At 36.0% G+C, this 20968-nt stretch overlaps 1 protein-coding gene across 1 annotated transcript in view; it reads left to right on the forward strand.

The window, feature by feature from the left end:
• ARAP2 (ArfGAP with RhoGAP domain, ankyrin repeat and PH domain 2) overlaps positions 1 to 20968 on the forward strand; it is a 183153-nt gene that overhangs the window by 150042 nt on the left and 12143 nt on the right. The window contains 3 exon segments of the mRNA XM_033106382.1: positions 10384 to 10523; positions 18503 to 18585; positions 19687 to 19722. Of these exon segments, the coding sequence (XP_032962273.1) occupies positions 10384 to 10523; positions 18503 to 18585; positions 19687 to 19722 (259 nt within the window).

The raw sequence follows: 20968 nt of genomic DNA on the forward strand, positions 1-20968 counted from the left end.
AAGCATAGTCTAGTCAAAATAATTTTCACTCCACTCCCCATCAAATCTTTTTAAATCCAGAGATGTGTAAAAAGTTGAGGGTAAGACCTAGTCCATTTCACATGGAAATATTTTATTGGAAATTGATGATAGTTTTTGGTATTCACTATAGCGTATGAATGTCCTGGCTTCTTCTAATATTCTATTAATAATTCAGTACCGAGCAAACCAATTGATAAGTTTCTGTTAGCTCCCTGTTTCATGCAAGAATCTACTGTGGAGAATTAAAAGGACTTGAACATTATTTTTACCCACAAGGACCAGAAAATCTAAATGTATGAATGCTATTTAAATATAAGCCTATAAACACACTGTGGGATAAAGGACTAGTGTAGGCCTGGATGTTTGCTTATGGAGCGCTTTCAAGCACAGGAAAGGGGTTCAGCCAGGCAGTCATTGATATCTTTTCTTACACTGAATGTCTCTCAGTCAAGGAAATAATCATTTCTTGTCTAGTTTTTCTTGTATGTGTTTTTCTTCCATAATAAGACCATATCTTATTCTTTTACTTACTAAAAGCATATGGTGAGTAAAATTTTTTAAAATATAAATGAATAGAAGAGTATGTGACTAAGGAAGTTACTGACAAAATTTCACAAGACTGGCAAACTCCCTTTTATCCAGGTAGTTAGGGAATGCTTTCTAAAGGGGATTTAGCTTCGTATTATTACAAAGGCAGTTGTGTGCAGTCCTCAGTGTCTCGGTTTGGATGTTCCCTGAGACATTAAGGTAGGGAGAATAGAAGAGGTTACTGTTTCTGGTGACATAGGGGTGGGGTCACGGAATTCAGGTTTGGATGAGTTGGGTTTTAGTTTTTATGTGTTAAAATAAGAACATTAGAGAGCTGAACATAGAATTACCAGCATTTAAGGGATTGCTGTATCGAGAGAGGCCTGGTGTGTGAAGGAATAGTCAGAAAGGTTACAAGAAAACAAGGACAGCAACGTCATGGAAGTCATCCATGGGGTATGTTTTAGGAATAAGAGTGCTCAACGCTGTAAAATGATGCATGAGGTCAAGGAAGGCACCAGAGCATTTATTGTTGTGGTGGTGCTGGTGGTGGTGATGATGGGCATGACCATTACGTAAAAGAGAAATCTCTACATGTAGAAGACAGCAGTCTGTGTTAGGTGTTAGGAGACCTGAACTGTGTTCGAGTACAGTCTTCCTAACCTTGTCACATAACCTTTGTGAGACACCGTTTTCTCATTTATAAAAGGAGATCATGTTACCTATACTCCCTACTTGAGAAAATTGCATGAAAATCATACGAGATAAAATATGTGAATATTTTGAACGAACAAACAAAACAGAAACAGACTCATAGATACAGAGAACAAACTGTATCTCAAACAGAACAAAACAGACTTACAGATACAGAGAACAAACTGTTGCCAGAGGGGAGGGGGATTGGGGAGTTGGGTGAAAAAGATGAAGGGATTAAGAAATACAAATTGGTGGTTCCAAAATAGTCACAGGACTATAACGTACAGCATAGAGAATATAGTCGATAATATTGCAACAACTCTGTATAGTGCCAGGTGGGCACTAGACTAATTGGGGGGATCACTGCATGCATTATATAAATGTCTAACGGGTGGTTAGACATTTATATAATTCAGGCTGTACACCTGAAACTAATATAAAGTAATAATGAATGTCAACTGCAACTGAAAAAAATAATTAAAAAAATATGTGAACATTTCAAAAGTCTAATATGTTACCTATGTGTTTATTAAGAGTGTGCTAAAAAGTACACCATAATTTAATGTAAAAGGAACATACCATTTAGTATACTAAATTTTATTTTATGAACAGTAATTATAATTCAATGTAATAGTAAAAACAGAATAGAAAAGTGTTCTACTTTCTACAGTTTGCTGCATTTTCAATAAAATGGCATAGAATCACTGGCACTTTTCTAGTCAGTCCTATAATAATAACTATATTTACAATTTTACTGCTTATGGATAATATAATTATAGAAGGATGTCATCAGGCTACTAGTTCCATGAAACATTGCCTCTTTAATGCAAGTAGCATAAAGGAAAGCAGACTGGGAATAGGAGAATGAACATATTTAGCTTTTCCGAAAAAAGAGGAAAAGCTACTTTCAAGCAGCTATGATGTCTAGTTTGGTTTCTACTCTGTTGTAGAACTAAATTTTACTAAAATGCATTTTGAGTGAATGTCGTACAATGAGTGAAATTATCAGAAATTCTGCTCCTCCAAATTATAAAGAATATATGTATAATATAAAGTCAATATTAAACAAAGGAAAATGGATGATTTTTTCATTGGGAAGAAATATTTAGATGTTAGGCTACAGATTTTGCCAATTATCACTTGGTTTTAGCATGTTTTCAAGAGGATGTCTCTCATGGAAATTGCCATGCCATTGTATGCCCATTTGTCTCCTTCAGCATTTATTTAGAGTACGTGGGCAGGGGTGGAACTTGGAACCAGGGATTTCTTCAGATAATATACACGTCTGAGGAAATGATCTTTGCCAACAAAAGAAGAATGGGGATGCATCGAGACCATGAAAAAATAGAATCAGTTGTTGTATATTCCCTTGTCATTGCTCAAATCATATATAAGAGAGAACAGATATTACATAATAATAGTTCCTTGTTACTATGCATTTGCTGTCTGCCAGGTGCTAGGCTGAATGCTTTGCATACACTGTCTCATTTAATGTCCCTAGGACTCTAATAAGCTATTTACTAGTACAGCAGGTCCTCAAATAATGTTTTGTTCAACGTCATTTCATTATAATGTTGATATGCATAGGAGCTTAACTTTTGTTTATATCAATTAGCCTATGGTAAAATTGTTTCCGTTATATGGTGTTTCATTTAAAGTTGAAATGACAATGTTAAATGAAGACTTACTGTGCTTACTAGGAGTTTTACAAATGGAAAAACCGAGACATGGAAACATTACTTAACTCCCTCAAGATGACCTGCTGGAAAATGGAGAAGCGTGCGTTACTGCCATATATTCTGTCACAAAACATCATACTGCAATGAAGGACAAATCAGAGTTTAGTTTTTTAAAGTTTTATAAATTCAGCCTATAAATTGTCAGATCTTTGGAAGGGTAGTTCTTTGTATATTGCTTAACAGACTCAGTAGTACAGAGAAGAATGATGTCTGTTCTCTAGTAATTAAATAAGAAATGGCATGCTGCTTACTATGTTCTGAACACTGTACACACCACGTCCACTGGATGACTACTGCACGTGTCCCCATTTTGCAGGTGATGAGGAGACTGAGATTTAGAGATTACTGCCTGGAATCTAGTGGAGGATGCAGTTGTCATTCAGACGCAGCCCTCCAGCTCTGGAGCATGTCTTAGTCACTGCACTGTGTTTGTTTTCACATAGGGTGGTGGGATAGCCAAAGCACACATTGATTTAAAAAGCAGTTAGGAAATTATGATGTATTTAAGAGCTAAATTACGGTATGCATCAAATAATGACCTTTATGAATTCAAGGGCTAAATTATATCATAGAGTTTAGAGGCATTATTAACAAGTATGGATTGGAGTAGTTAGAAAAATCTTCAGGGGTGAGTTGGGTCCAGAATTGGAGACAGAGTTTATGCAAAGCAAGAGGCATGGGATTTCCACCAAGTTCATTCAAGTGATGAACTGGAGTCGTGCCATAAACACCAGAATAGGTTTTCCAAACAGTGTATTATGATCAACTGAATTATAAATATTATATTTTAATTCAGTATCTTAATAGAGATGGGTAGGAGCAGTCTCGTTTATTTATCCTTTTATAAGACAGGAAAAGAAGTTCAGGAATTTAATGTTAGGCAAATAAGTCTCTAAACAGTAGAAAAGTAAAGCTTTGGACAGGGCGGGGATTGAGGTGATGAAACAGCATTTGCATCACATGAACCTGGACTTGTATGCTGAAGCCATGAGAAAAGCAGGACATGGAGTTAGAGAATCCAGGAATCCAGGAATGAATTAGGTAGAAAAGACAGGGTTAGAGTGATGATGTTGGGAATGAAGTGGAATTTAACCCTTAAGAGAAATTCTACGAGAACAATGGCTGAATTGTTTGTTAGCCATCTGGACGTGAAGGGTAAAGGAGGAATATATATTTTAGAAATATCGTCCTTGGATGTATGTTTCTCTCTCCCCTCCTTCTTCTCTCTCTCTCTCTCTGACTCTCCCTGTCTCTGTCTGTTTCTCTTTCCCAGCATCTTCCTACCTCTTCCTTTTATCAGTTATTTTATTGGGATTGGGGACCACTAGTTAGGAATTACTGTTTTTGTATGAGAACTTGAGGTTTTCAAATGGTTTGGAAAACTTGGCGGTGCAGGGAAAGGGGGTAGGGAAGTGTATTAGTTTCATTGTCCCAGTAATATATGTCTGTTCTGTTTCAATAAATTTGGCGATTCTGTTTTGGTTCATACATGCAATTTTTAAGGGTTTCCTAATTAATAATAAAATTACAGGACGATATAACTAAGGCTACCAATCTGTTTTCTTACCCAGTGTTAACTCTGAATATCCCTCAGAGCTAAACTCCAGCTGAACCTGCCTTGTCCTAGCACCAAGGGGAGAGGAGTTTATGATTCCCTAAAGATAGCAGTATACTAGAATTTGAGTGGAATGAAAGATAAAAAAAGAGCTCGTGAATGAAATTCTGCATGCTAGGGTACATCCCAGAGTCTTTCTCTGAAGGAATTAGGTGCTTTGGGAGTGCATTAAATCTTCAGATCTGTTACACTTGTAAAAAAATTAGATGGTTTTCCAAGTCGCTTACTTAATGTCTTATTTCATACATTAATTATGACCATAGCTGGTTTCTTTTTTAATTAACAGCAAATATACACGATGTGCCCCCTGTTTTTTGTCCTTTAAAAATTCATGTTCCATAGAAGTACTTCATGCTTTAGTAACTTATATTAGACCATGGCTAGAATTTATACCATGGACCGTATGATATATGAAATCATTTTTTTTTTTACATTTATGAAAATACCTATATTTGAAAACAATTAGTAAAGGGAGTGGTATTATTTTGCCTGGCATTTTTTTTTTTTGGTTCATTTTTTTAACACTTTTTTTTTTTTTTATTAGTTTCAGGTGTACAAAACAATGTAATCGTTAGACATTATACCCCTTACAAAGTGATAACCCCCCTCCCTCAATCTACTACTCCTCTGACATCGCATACAGCCGTTAATTCCAACTGTCTCTATTCCTTATGCTGTACCCCACTTCTTCTGACTATAGATATACATATACATCTATAGTCACTATATATATATGTGTATATATATATACACACACACACATATATATTTTAAATATATATACATAAAATTACATTTGACATTCATTATTATTCAGCTTCAGCTTCAGGTGTATAACACAATGATCAGGCATCTACATCATCCCTGAGGTGGTCTCCCTAATAAGACAAGTGTCCATCGGATCCCTACAAAATCTTTACATTGTTGGTTATAGTCCCCAAACTGACTTTCGTGTCCCCGTGGCCATCTTGTGGTCACCGATTGAGCTTTCCAAGCCCCTCACCATCTCCCTCCCATCTATCAACCTTCAGTTTTTCCTCTATGTCTCTGAGACTGTTTCTCATTAGTTTGTTCATTTATTCTATTCTTTAGATTCCACAAAAGTGAGATCATATGGTATTTGTCTTTCTCTGTCTGACTTATTTCACTTAGCATAATGTTCTCTAGGTCCATCCATATCGTTGCAAATGGTAAGATTTCATTCTTCTTTATGGCTATGTAATGATTTCATTCTTCTTTACGGCTATGTAATACTTAATTGTATAAATGTACCACAGTTTCTTGATCCAGTTGTCTACCGATGGGCATTTCGGTTGTTTCCATGTCTTGGCTATTGTATATAGTGCTGCAATAAACATAGGGGTGCATAATCTTTTTTTAAATTAGTGTTTTGGATTTCTCTAGGAGTGGAATTGCTGGGTCATAAGGTAATTCCATTTCCAATTTTATGAGATACCTTCATACTGATTTCCATAGTGTCTGCAATCCCACCAACAGTGCACAAGGGTTCCCTTTTCTCCACATCCTCACCAACACTTGTTATTGGTTGATTTATTGATGATAGCCATTTTGACTAGGGTGAGGTGGTATCTCATTATGATTTTTATTTGCATTTCTCTAATTATTAGTGAGGTTGAGCATTTTTTCATAAGTCTTTTTGCAATCTTTATGTCCTCTTTAGAAAAATGTCTCTTCATGTCTTCTGCCCATTTTGTAATTGGGTTGTTTGTTTTTTTGGTGTTGAGTTGTATGAGTTTTTTATAAATTTTGGATATTAACCCTTGATCAGATATATCATTGACAAATATCTTCTCCCATTTAGGATGCCTTTTTGTTTCATTGATGGTTTCCATAACTGTGAAAAAAAGCTTTCTGGTTTGACATAATCCCATATATTTATTTTTTCTCTTACTTCCCTTGCCTGAGGGGCTATATCAGTAAAAATATTACTCAGGGTAATGTCTGTAAACTTCCTATATTTTCTTCTAGGAGTTTTATGGTTTAAGATCTTACATTTAAGTCTTTAATTCATTTTTAATTTATTCTTGTATATGGTATAAGGGTGTTGTCCAGCTTCATTTTTTTGCATGTGTCTGTCCAGATGTCCCAGCACCATTTATTGAACAGACTGTCTTGACCGCAATGTAAATTCTTGCTTCCATCATCGTAGATTAAATGGCCATATGGGCATGGATTTATTTCTGGGTTCTCTATTCTGTTCCATTGATCTATGTCCCTATTTTTATGCCAGTACTATGCTGTCTAATTACTATAGCCTTGTAGTATAATTTGATGTCAGGTATCGTGATAGCTCCCACTTTGTTCTTATTTCTCAAGATGCTGAGGTTATCTGAGGTCTTTTATGGTTCTACATAAATTTTAGGATTATATTCTATTTCTGTCAAAAATGTCCTTGGTAGTTTGATAGAAATTGCGTTGAATCTGTATATTGCGTTAGGCAGTCTGATGATGTAACTATCTGGAAAAAGAACAGCAAAATAAGCCCAAAGGGAGTACAAGGAAGGAGATAATAAAGATCAGAGCAGAAATAAATGAAATAGAGACCAAAAACCCAATACAAAAGATCGATGAAACCAAGAGCTGGTTTTTCAAGAAGATAAACAAAATCAACAAACCTTTAGCCAGAGTCATCAAAAAACAAAGAGAAGACCCAAATGAATAAAATCAGAAATTAAAGAAAGAAGAGAAGTGACAACAGACACGACAGAAATACAAAAAAATTATAAGAAATTACTATGAGCAACTATACGCCAACAAATTAGGCAATCTGGAAGAAATGAATAAATTTCTAAAAGCATACAACCTTCCAAGGTTAACTCAAGAAGAAACAGAGAACCTGAATAGACTGATTACTACCAGGGAAATTGAATCAGTAATCAACAAGCTCCCAACAAACAAAAGCCCCGGACCAGATGGCTTTACAGGTGAATTTTACAAAATCTTCGAAATGGAATGATCATCTGTTTTCCTCGAAATCATTCTTTTTGAAAATCATTCTTTTTGGTTGACTCAGAGGGATGCAATGTATATTAAATGACTATAGTAAAGGATGTAGCCATGAAAGCAACTTATGTGGCATTAGAAATACTAGGGCTCTGAAGTTAGGAGATAGAAAAATTTAACATCTAGAAAGATCCATGTGCTGTGAAGAACTAAGATGTTAGCAAACTTCCAAGGAAGAGAGAAGCCCCCCAGCATAGCATGGACACAGGAGTTCTGGCCGGAATTGCAAGAATTATAAAGCAGAGATCCCACTGCAAAGATCTGAATAGCCGAAACTTGACCTCCAGACCAAAGGGCAAGGTCTGGATAGCAGGTATGGTAAACACAGCTGGCGTGAACTTTGTACTGAACCAGATTCTTCTGGAGCAAAGGATCTTAAAAAGCTTTCTGCCTAGGATGAGGTGGAGGAAGAGGAAACATTAAAAGTGAAGTAGCCCAGAGTTGAGGGACCAAGTGGTACTGAAAATGTTTGGGAAAGTGAATGGAAGCTGTTTAATGCATAACCTTAGTTTTGTTATGCACGATATTCCCCAGTGTATGTAGCTTCATTTTGTTCTGGAAGTGGTGAGTAATTTTGCTACTTATTTTAACATTTTAGACCAGACAGAAATTTAGTTGGGACAGGTTTTAGAAATTCTTTAAAATCCTCAACTTTATTATAAAACTTCGTATTTCAAAGTTATTTTTATTCTTCACTCCTTCTTAACATATATTCCTTTCAAAGCCTTCCTCCTGAGTTCCTTAATAATATATGCTCCAAGATTTAGTTAATATACTCAATTACATATGATGAAGTCGATCAAATATACACCCAGGGACAGAAACAATATTTTTTCCCCTAAGCCTGTTTCTCTTTGACCTATGAGTGCTTTGCATAGACACTGGACATAGGATTATGTCTTTCTTTCCTTTTTTCTTCTTTGAATTAAAAGGATTATTTCTCATTGGTAAAATTTGAAAGGTTTATTAATAGGAACAAAAATCCAAATGAAAAAGTTACAATCAGAAGGTGTGAATAGAGTTTGGCTTCAGCAATACATAATATCTATCTCATACTTGATTGTAATTTAATGCTTTTAAAAATGCTTTACCTATTTCTAAACCAACAATGTTATAAATGCCTTTCTCCTCTTTTCTGTTCTAAATCAGCTGAATCACCAAGCCCACCCAAAGTTTTCTAAATTGCTTGCTGTACTTCTATCAGGATATACAAGCATTGTTTGTTTGCCCGTTTAACTGTCTCCAACACTGCCCTGCAAGTAGGGAGACCACCTGTGTCTGGTCGATTGCATATTACTCGTTCCAAGTGTGTGCGAGGCCCTCAATAATTTATGAAGCTATAAATGAATTGATGTAATATGAATTTCACTGAATATTAGTTTGATTTATATGTTTATTTCTTCTTGATTGTATTAAAACATGCCTTTTAAGTCTTTTAGAAAAATGTTATTTTTCATTTAAATAGTAGTTATTTAGTTATAAACCATCATTTAAAATATTTTCCTATGGGATTGAATATTAACAGATTGTACCACAAGACCATTTTGGCAGTATGTTATTCAGAAATTATTTTAAAGTCACAAACTACCTCAAATGAACCTATTTTTGTATGACAATATGATTAAAAGCATGTTACCTGTGGCAAGTTTGTACATGATGAAAATGATTGGGATTTATTAAGTAGTTTTGTTTATTTGTTGTTAGGATCCATGATGTGATTAATCCTGGAAATTTTTGCTTCCAGGTAGTCATTCCATGCTCATTCCATATCAGTGTTATAAGCAATAATTCTATGCTTAGGTTATTTCTATTAAACTTTTTTCTTATGCTACTAATAATTGTGAACATCTGTCTTTTTTTTTTCTGTATAAGGAAAGGTTTTTCCCAAACTGTGGGATTGTTAAGTTTAATATTAGGAGTCCTATTTTCTAAAATCATTCAAGGTATTTTATAAATTTCAGAAGCTGTGCATGACTATTTTAAAATTGTGTCACCTTAATACCAAGAAATTGCTGAAGGTCCTAATCCTGCTATAGTGTCTCAGCAACATCTTTCGTGGACATGATCTAATACGAGGGCCACGGCAATGCAGGACAGGCAACATTACTCCTATTTTACAGGAAAAACAGAGGTCGACGTCGTGTTGACAATGTCATGTCTACTTAGCTTCAGGTTCCTTTTCTTTCCACTATCCTTCAGTTCTTAAAGCATATATATGTATACGTATATATGTATATATATATACATATATACGTATACATATATATACGCACGTACACACATATATGCACACACACATACATATGTGTATATATGTATATATATAAAACAGGTGAAATTAAATTTACTAATTTATTTAAACTCACATATACAAAATATAATTATTTCAGAATGTAATCAATATTACAAAATTGTGATATTCTTACTTTTTTTGTACTAAGTCTTTAAAATCTGGTATAATTTATACTTCCAGTACATTTCAATTGAGACTGACCACATTTTACATGCTTATTAGCCAATAGCTAATTGGGCAGGGTTGACAGGCCTGTATATTATAAATAGATCTGGTCAGTGGATCTGTGGCTTGTCCAGCACCCCTCTTACACGTGGTGTTCCCCGAAATTAACTATAGGCTTCTCAATGGTAGGAAACAAATTATTACTTTATATTATCAGAACTGAAAATATAGAAATGTTTTATATTCTCTTCCAAATAAATGAAAAGTTACCTAACTCACTAAAGTGATATTGTACTTTACAGAGAGGAGAGCCCTGGAAAGTATCAAAGAGGGAACCTTGAAAATCAAAGAAGAACCATCTAAAATCTTGTCTGGAAATAAGTTTCAAGACCGATATTGTGTTTTACGAGATGGATATCTCTTTCTTTACAAGGATATGAAGGTATCTGTACATGTAGTATTTGAATACATACACGTTTGTGTGGGTATTAACGTCATTGTAGACCTCTCTCAGCCCTGCTCTTGGAAGTCAAGGCCTGTAGCAAATAAAATGAAATGGCTAGTAAGCTGAGGATTTCTTTCAGCCTCTGGGATATAACATTGATGCATTCAGGAACATAGTAAAGAATTATGTATATGTCCTTTCTGCGCACCTCATGTTTTTTTTAGGGCAGAGAATGACATAAGTCCTAAAGAAAAGTCTAATATGTTACGTAAACTAGCATATCAATCAGCATCTCAGTCAGTAAGATTGAGAGAATGTCTCATGCCCTAAGGCAAAAGCGGTTACAGTTTAGCTTAATGGAAATTAATAAATGCAATTTAAAACTCTGAGATGCTATTTTACTCTTTTTAGTTGGCCAAAACCAACTAAAATGACTAAAATCATGAGTGGCAATACCTGATGTTGACAAGGATGGTGATTAAAACTCTCATAAATTGGGGGCGGAAGTGTCTAATCACACAATCACTGTGTAGAACTATTGCAATAACCAATAAGGTTATTGGTACATCTCCCCCATCACCCAGCAACTCTATTCCTAGGTCTTATGTCCACAAAAAGCACTTGTGCAAGAATGTTTACAAGCAGCATTATTAACAGAAATGCTGCAACCTGGAAACATTCCAAGTGTGCATCAATAGGAGAGTGACTGATGCATATAATGGAATAGTGCTCGGCAGTAAAATATGTGAATACTAATGCAGCCACACGGATGACTCTTCAAATCCTTGTTGAGCAAAAGAAGCTTGACACCAAATAGTGCCATATGAGTCTGTCTGTAAGAAGTCTAAGATGAAGTAAAACCATTAATAGTGATGTAAGAGAGTGTTTGCCTGGGATGTGGGGAAAGTTTGCTGTGGAGTTGTGAAGAGTCAGTCAGTACAGTGCTTCCTAGGATGACAGAAATAAATGTTCTCTATTCAGTTTTTTTTTTTTATACATAATTTTTTTTTCAATTGGGGAATATTGGGGAACAGTGTGTTTCTCCAGGGCCCATCAGCTCCAAGTCATTGTCCTTCAGTCTAGTTGTGGAGGGCGCAGCTCAGCTCTGAGTCCAGTCGCCATTTTCAATCTTTAGTTGCAGGGCGCGCAGCCCACGATCCCATGCGGGAATTGAACCAGCAACCTTGTTGTTGAGAGCTCGACCTCTAACCAATTGAGCCATCCATCCACCCCGCCGGATGCTCAGTGGTGGCTCGCTGTCTTCAATCTTAGTTGCAGGGGGCACAGCTCACAGGCCCATGTGGGAATCGAACCAGCAACCCTGCTGTTCAAAGCTCACACTCTTACCAACTGAGCTATCTGGCTACTCCTCTGTCCAGTTTTGGGTGGGAGTTGCGTTGGGCGTTTACAGTAAAGTAAGATCTATGTCCTTGAGCTTCAAGCAATAGCCACACCATTACTCAAAATGTAGAATGACAGCAGGACGTAGAGACACTTTTTTATGTTGAATTATAAAATTCTCTTGAGTCAACATTGCTCACATCCTTTAAGTGTATGGTACTTCACTACGTTCTCTTGTGGAGATGTACAAAGAAAAACCAGACTAGTGACATCTGTTAATATATTCTGAAGAATGAGTTGATAGGTGGCTTCCCAAAGCTCTGTGGCCCTATTTTTTTGTGGGGCATCTACTGAGCTCTCCACACGCTTTGACCACTTTCCCTGTATGTTCTTTCCACTGTGACGCCTCCACATGTGGGCATAAATAAATCTTAGTAGCATTCCTACTTTGCGTATGCATCTCATCCTCACTTCCTTCAAGGACAGTGGAATGTCCAGGCAGGAGGCTGGTGAGACAGCGCTGAATTCTGCAGCCCTCATCCCTCTATTCAGAGATCTGTGTTATCTACTGTTACTCCAGCTGATAGACCCAGAAGGGAGACTGTGCGGGTACCAAGTGATTGTTATCACTTATTATCATTCTTCCGTTTTTTCAGTGGAGGAAGAGTAGAGTTTGCAGAAGTAAGGCACATAAGAAATAGCTTATGTGAACTGAACACATCAGATTTTAAGGTTCATGAACTTGAAATTTGCATCCGTGAAAGTAACCGCTAGATGTCATGGCTGATTTTTCTAGCCATCTACAACTAAATCTGATTGAATTTTATTTGGTTTCTGTCCGTGCGTCTCCTTGATCTGTGTTAGACTGATTTCCTTAATTCTCACCCATCATATACATAATATGTTGGTGAAGGGTCACTTTTGTAAGTGAATGTCTGCTTAGGGTATTTAAAAATCAACCTGAAAGTTTTAGTCCCATTGAGGAACTGACACTTGCGTTGTGTAGCAGCAGAAGGTTGCTAGAAACAGCTACTAGTCAGTAGTAGTAATAGCAGCGCAGTCTTAATACCAAGAAACATTCGAGTGGTTACACTACGAAAAGCAGAGTTCTATACATTTCATGTGGATCTCCCCATTTTCTCTTTACAATGACCTTATGGAATTAGTACAATTATTATTTCCACTTTACAGATAAGAAATGGAACCTACCAAGATATTATATCACTTGTCCCAGATCACATAGCCTGAAAGTGACAGAGTCCGAATTCATTCCCAGGTGTTGGACTTCAGAGGCTCTTTTTGGGACTTACCTACAAAAACAATGATTTTGCACTACTTTAAGTAGGTGTTTTTGCGGACAGAATTTTATTTAAAGAGGATACATCTTTTTCATTTAAATAGTACCAAATATTTTCAAATATGGCAATCCATACAGTTCAGTTTTTTTATGTTTTTTTCCCTCAACCTGATATGAATTTTAAAATCTGCCATAAGGAAGCCTTTTCAAGAAGATGTGACTTTTTCATAGGGTTTGTTTTTGTAAGTGAGATGAGGAATCTTGTATCCCTTAACACAGAGTATGTTTTGTTTTACGAATTTGTGTCTTTTTGAAAAGATCATCCGGCTCAATCTAAAATAATACATATAAACTGGTGGAAAGTGATGGTATCAAGAGCTTGTCTGAGAAACAGTGCTTTTTTTGATATTTGAAATAATTTTTTCAGGCTGTATTGAGGTAAATAATTGACCAATGAAAATCGTTTATATTTACATTGCACAACATGATACTTTGATGTATATAGGCATTGTGAAACGATTATTGCAGTCAAGCTAAATAACACATCCATTACCTCACAGAGGCTTGATTTTGTGGTGAGAACATTTAAGATCTACTGTCTTAAATTTCATGTATATAACACAGTATTAACTACAGTCACCGTGCCGTACGTTAAATTTTCAGAACTTACTCATTCTGCATAACAAACTATTCTTTGACCAACATCTTCCCATTCCTGTGTCCCCCCAGCCCTGGCAACCATTTTACTTTGCTTCTGTGAATTTGGCTTTTTCAGATTCTATATGTAAGTGAGACCGTACAGCATTTGTCAGAAATACAGTGCTCTTTAAGGACACTGAACACATTTTATTTTTATCACAGTGACCTCAGGTTATGAAATTATAGTCTAATTATTAAGTGCTTCCAAGTTATATTTGTATATCTGCCAGACTAAATTAATGCAACTGATATTTTAATTTACACATTAAGATAAGCAGATGAGAGACTTACAGTTTTCCTTTAAACTTAAACTTCTGTTATTTTCTACACGTGATTTTATTTGCTGGTTATTTTTTCATGTTGCTAGTCTGTCCCTTTTAATGTTAATGGTCAAATCACTGGGCAGTGTTAACTTTTCAGATGATTGTATGGTAAATAATGGTAACAATCTCCTAACTTATTTGAATAAAGATTTGGTTCCGGTTTTGACAGTTACCATTAATACACAGTGTGCTTGTGTATATTTAGAAGTGATTTAGTGAGAAGGGAGTGAAAATTACAAATGGGAAAATGTATTTAAAGAGACTGTGTGTTAATGAGAGAGAATTTATGAGTGCTCATGAACAGCAAATTAGGGTGCTACACAAGGGGAGATGTATTTTGTTTTGAGAATTTTCCTTGCACAGAAAATGTTAATTAAAATGTTTTCAGACTTGATTTACATAAAAGGTGAGAGGTTTCGAAGAATATTACCATTAAACTCTTAATGGTATAAAACAAGCAAATGGGTAAGGGGGGGGGTCGTTAGAAGTTGCCTGCACTAATAAGCAAATTCCTTTTAACCACAAGAATAGTTTCGTAAGCACACTAATTTAATTGGCTTAGTTAAAAACTTTATTTTGAAATGTAGTGCCTAAAGCAACACATTAGAGACTTCGTAATACTCCAGTATACTGAACGTTTTGAAAAATTGTCCAGAAAATACACATACCAAAAGAGGGAGCTGTAATAAGCCAGCAGTAAAGTGTTCTTGCCAAATGAGATTCTTTTTATAAAACTTTCCATTAGGATCCTTATAGTTACTCTTCATGCATATTCAGTTTAACGATCGAAATGAAAACAGATTTCTTTCCACCATTGCTGGTCTTCTCTCAAATTCTATCATTTGTGTTCTTTTTGGACAGGCTATGGTTTAAAGTAATGAGCTTGCGTGTCAGAAGTGGCTCGGGAATCAGTTGTATGACTTCAGATTCTTAATCTATAACCAAAAGTCCTTCAAACTGTGGACACTCTTGGATTTAGCAATGGCCTGTGTAAATGAGGACTGCCTAGTTCAGGCACAGTCCTTCTCATTCTCAAATAGGCAAGGCCCATCTTACCCACACTGCCGGAAGTGCTGCTATCACCTAACCTGCTGCCTCAGTTGGGGCTGTGGCCAACAGGACAGCAGTCTAGGGGGAGGGACATTCACCTCCACTGTAATCTGAGTTAGCCTCTGACAAAGGTGGCCTGGAGTCTCCTCCACTGTGCACATTCTAAAGTTTTCCTCTCCTTGACTCTCCTGTATGGGACACTTACTGCCTCACAGTGCTACCTCACCCTTCCACATTGGACAGTTCAAATTCCTTACCATTCAGCAACGTAGCAAGCTACGACATCAGCAGGTCTAAAAAGATGAAACATGAACTACCACAAAATGACCTACACAAGAAGTGGAGGCTTATATGAATAACACTGTAGAAATTTACTGGGAGAAATAAAATTCATGTAAAGTCTGCTATATTGATTTATAGGTTTAATGTAATTTCTCTTCAAAATTCCAAAGAGAATTATTTTTAGAACTTGGCAAAAATGATTTGATAATTCACTCCAAAGGGTAAACAGATAAGAAAACATGCAAATGTTTTGGAGCATAAAAATTAAAATAATTGTAAAGTATTATTCATCCAACTATTAAGGTGTACAATAAAACTGAAATAGCTTAGAAAATAGGATCCTGGCATAAAAATGAACAGAGATAGCAATAGTGCCGTAAAGTTAGGTAAAATTATATATCACAATTTATCTTTGATAAATATACCATCATAAATATATGTCTAAAGAAAGGTTTGTTTAATAAATAGAGCCTGGATAATTGTTAGCAAAACATTTTCAATTAAAATTATCATCTATATACTGTATATAAAATATACATTCCAGATTGACAAAAGAATTAAAATTTTAAAAATTAACCCTTCAAGCTATGTAGTCATGTAACTGAGCAAAATTAAGGCAATCAGCAACTTGGGTAGAATATTTCAATTAGAAAGCAATTTCATATTCGATACATAAAGAACTAATGCAAACAAGTGAAGACACGGATAAATTGTTGACCGAATCAAAGCTGAGGATTCCTAGCAAATACATGACTATACATTTAACTGAAAGTTATGTCCCCATCAGTTTAGTCAAACTTTTATTCTTAATCATGTCTGTAGCCTTTGACACAGTGATTCCATGTCTAGAAATCTAGCCATAAAGGAAAAAAGAATATCCAAAATATGTTTCTTTTTAATAATAGCAAACATTAATGGTAGTAAATTAGGAGTTAACAATAGCAAACATTAATGGTAGTACCTTAGGAGTTAATAATAGCAAACATTAACGGTAGTACCTTAGGAGTTAATAATAGCAAACATTAACGGTAGTAAATTAGGGGTTAATCATGGCAAACATTAATGACAGTAACTTAGGAGTGTAAATCCACCTTGTAAATTCCAGGCATTATCATCACTGTCACAAAGACCATTGGTCATCAGAGCATAATTTCTGACCCTCTTCCTGCTTGCTTTTTTCTCTATATTTCGTCTATATTTTCCTAATGTGTGCTCTCCGTGGAAACCGAGGTTTAATTTTATTATATGAACATATTTTCCACCCTTTACTTTTCAAATTTGGCTGCTTTCATAAAGAACAGATTTCATAGTAAGAGTGTTTTATAGAAGTCAGTACAGATTTGCGTTTCGCATTTGCTAAATGGGCTATCATGCATTTGTCTTAGGATCCTAACAACTTGGGTATATTGCTATTTCTGTGAAGCAATATGTTCTAAATTTATAACAGCTGTAGTTTCCTGTGTGTTTCTACATGCCAATTACTAGACATTACCCTTTATGCGCATTTTTTTCATTGAATTTGTACAATAATCTTTCACGGTAACCCTTTACTTTCCCATTTAATCTTCATAACAACCCTATGAGATAGTCCATATTTTTATTATCCCTGTTTACAATCAAGAAGGACTGAGAGAATATGAGGTCACAACTAGTAAGTAGTAATGCAGACTTGCACCTGGGTCTCTATGACCCTTGGCCCCTTGATCTTAGGTATAAATGCTATCTGCCTACCATTTTGAAACAGGAGGATTCCTTGAGAATTTTTAGGTTATGGGACTGCTTGTGTTAATAATTATTTCCATGGCTATTATCTTTATAAAATCTAGTACGGGGTATCCAAGGATAAATAATAAAATATGTGTGTTTTGATATAAGTTTTTAAATTAAAGTATAATGATTCAAGTTTTGCTTCTGATGGACTGTGTTCAAGGATTACATTTTCTAATATTAATCACAAATAACTATGTTTGGATGTGTATGGAGAATATATAATTGATCTAAAGCAAATGGATATAAATTATTTTTTATAGTATATTTTCATGAATTATTAGTGAAAATTTTCATTAATATGGATATATGAGATAGTTCAGTATTTGCCCATATAGGTTCATGGTATGTTTTTTATAATTCTGAAATCGAAAAAGTATAGTAAATCATAACGCATTTCGTGGCAAAGCCTGACCCTCAGGCTGCTGTAACAAGGTACCATACATAGCTTAGGTAAACAACAGAAGTGTATTTCTCAAAGTTCTAGAGCCGAGATGTTGAGATCAGGGTGCCAGCATGGTCGGGTTCTAGAGATGGTCCTCTTCTAGCTTCTCCTTACATCCTCACATGGCAGAAAGAGGGAGCTAGTTAGCTCTCTGGCCTCTCCTTATAAGGGCACTAATGCTATGCATGCGGGTTCCACCCTCGTGACCTAATGACCTCCTAAAGGCCCCACCTCCAAACAGCATCACATTGGGAATTAGATTTCAACACATGAACTTGGGGGGATACAAATATTCTGCCTGTAACAATATTTATAGCCTGTATCTCACACTGTATAAAATGTCATGCATTTTAATATGGAAATATGAATATATTGGAATACAGGGTGCTGCCCCAGAAAATGCTGGCAGTGTGATGGAGTTACATAACATATTGCGTATGTATTGTAATTGTAAAATATGAAAAAACTGAAAAATTACCAGTCCTGATTCACATCTGGTCCCAGGTTTTGAATAAGGAATTACTGTGTATGTGTGTTTAAATATATATGTAAACTTATGTAAACATGCATATACACACACACACACACAATTATCTATTTAAATTTATAACATTGTCATCAAAATAATCATCAGTTACTAAAATTTTGATATTACATTGATGAAACATTGGAGAAACTAAAACAATTCTAAACCCAGTCATTAACATTCAGGGCAAATATAAGGATATTTTTAAAGTCTGTTTAACTACATATTATTTTGTTTTCCTTACAGAGCAGTAAACATGATAAAATGTTTCCTCTCAGTTCAATGAAGTTTTATCTTGGAGTGAAAAAGAAAATGAAGCCTCCAACAAGGTAAAGCTTGAAAGGGAAGGGTGGTTGAAAACTTATGGGGCAATATGTCTGTTCAAGGCTGGACGGATCAGTGGCATTAGTCTCATTTTTTATAAATTAAGCTTTAGGCCAATTCCTTCAGTTTCCACAGACATGTGGCAGGGGACCTACGGCAGACCAGGAGGACTTTTGTGGGTAGATAAGGAGGGATGATGTTCCCCAAAAGTCAAGCTCCTGGGTGATTGCATGACCTCTTTGTCGAATCAGGAATCCCCAGAAACGCTGTCCACTAGGAAACACCTGGGCTTCTCCATATTCTATTCCTTACTCAGTCACCACCTGGGGTCATAAGGAATGTTCCAGTCAGGTCTACACACAGGAAGACAGGTGCTGCCCTCCAGCCTCCTCATGCTTGGCTACAAGAACGTCTTGTTCCTGGCTCTATAATTTGCCCTTTTTTCTTTGCCGAATTTGGTGGTAAATCCACCACACGTAGATGGTAGAGACGAAGTGGGCTCCTCTCGAGCATTATGTTTCTCTTTGACACTTCGGTCAACCCACATTTGGTTTACACCCTACTTTCTTATCACAAATTACTTTGATTAGTTAATTAATGTTTATACTTACACTTTTCTTAACCGCGTGGAGCATCATTTTAATATAATGTGTATGATTTGAGATTCTGTTACTGAAAAGTTTCCCACTTTTGCCTCCATGCTTCTAAGCCCAGCACATATTCCCGTATTACAATTGGCACAGTCTTTAATTTCTCACAATATCAGCAGGTCAGTATGTACATTATTTTGGCCATTTTCCTAGACATCTGCCCTTACTCAGTCAAGAAGATCTTCTGAGAGATTTCCCCCACGGTCCCATGACATCACGAGGCCCCTTCCCTCTGTCTCCCTTTAGTATATTTAAATGTGTAGCCAGAGTCCCTCAACATTTATTATTTGCCTCTAGATAAATCACACCCCTTGAATCACCACTTATGGGTATCAATTCTGTCATGCACGCCCACCATTAAGTATCACCTCCTTAACATCGGATCCTGCTTTCAGTTTTGTAATGTTTATCATTTTTAATATGTATGTGTTTTGTTTTTTCCCCCATGTGACGCAGTTGGGGATTGACAGCATATTCTGAAAAACATCACTGGTAAGTTAACCGCTGGCAGGTTGGAATCTGATACATTGATGATAACTTCAGTAAATGAATAATTTTGTGATTTGGCAGCTAGATCTACAGACAGGACGCATTTCACCTAAGTGAAGTTAAAATCTTTTCTAAATATTTTGTGTTTTAGAAGAAGAAACTAGATTTGCTTCAGGGTTTAGGCCCATCCCAATCCTATGTATCCTATTTGCCAATGCCTCTTAAGAGAAACTAATTTGATTTCTTCCTAGTTATTATATGAGTGTGGAATCTCAGCTTTCAAAATTCAGCTATAGATAAAGGATTAGCCAAATCTCAGTTAAAAAAAATCTTGTTCTCCAAACTGTTCTTTTCATGTATTATGTGCACTTTTTTTCCACTGACGTCACCATGATCTAGCAATTCTCCAAGAGACTGTACTACATGTCTCATTCTCTCTCACCTACCTGTGTCTAACCAAGCACCAAACTATACCAGAACTGCCTCTTCATTATCTCTCTGACCCACCCCTCCCCCTGTATCCTCCAGGCCATGCCTTCATTCATGTGCCTGGATTATTCCAGAAGTTCTAAGTGTTCTGACTTTGCTTTTGTTTTCTAGTGTATTCTCCACCCAGCCACCAGAGACTTTCTAAAGTGTACCATGTTTCTTTCCTGCTTTCAAAGTCTCCTGTGAATCATATCACCTACAGGAAAAAGTGCACAATTGTTGGCATGGCATGAAAGACCCTTAAATGTGGGCTCCATCAGCTTCATCTCCTGTGACTTTCCTTTTCACTTACCGATAAAACAATAATCTGTCTTTAATTCGCCATACATGCCTTGCTAATTCATATCTACGTGTTTAACATGTGTGGTCCCCTTACGGAACCTTCTTCCATATGATGTATAGCTCCCTTCCCGTTGTAACCCCATGTTCTGGCTGCTGATCTGCAGACTCCGCTCTCCTCCTTCATTCAAACCATAGCTTAAATGCCCCAAAAGTCTTATCAGATAACTCTCACCTCTAAGCATTATTGATGTCTTCTCTGTATCTACAGGATTTTGTACACATGAGTGTGTAATTAAAATGCTTTATAGAGAGAAGAGTTTTCGTGGACATGGTGTTGGGAAGAGACACTGTCTTTATGAGAATCTAATGAAGGAAGCAAGAATGTTGCAGAAATTTTATTTTAACATTTTTCTGAATAAATTGTTTTCTAATAATGCAGGAATACAAAAAAATAGTTATATTGAAATGTCCATTTTCT

This window comes from Rhinolophus ferrumequinum, chromosome 5 (assembly GCF_004115265.2).
Source record: "Rhinolophus ferrumequinum isolate MPI-CBG mRhiFer1 chromosome 5, mRhiFer1_v1.p, whole genome shotgun sequence".
NCBI lineage: Eukaryota > Metazoa > Chordata > Mammalia > Chiroptera > Rhinolophidae > Rhinolophus > Rhinolophus ferrumequinum.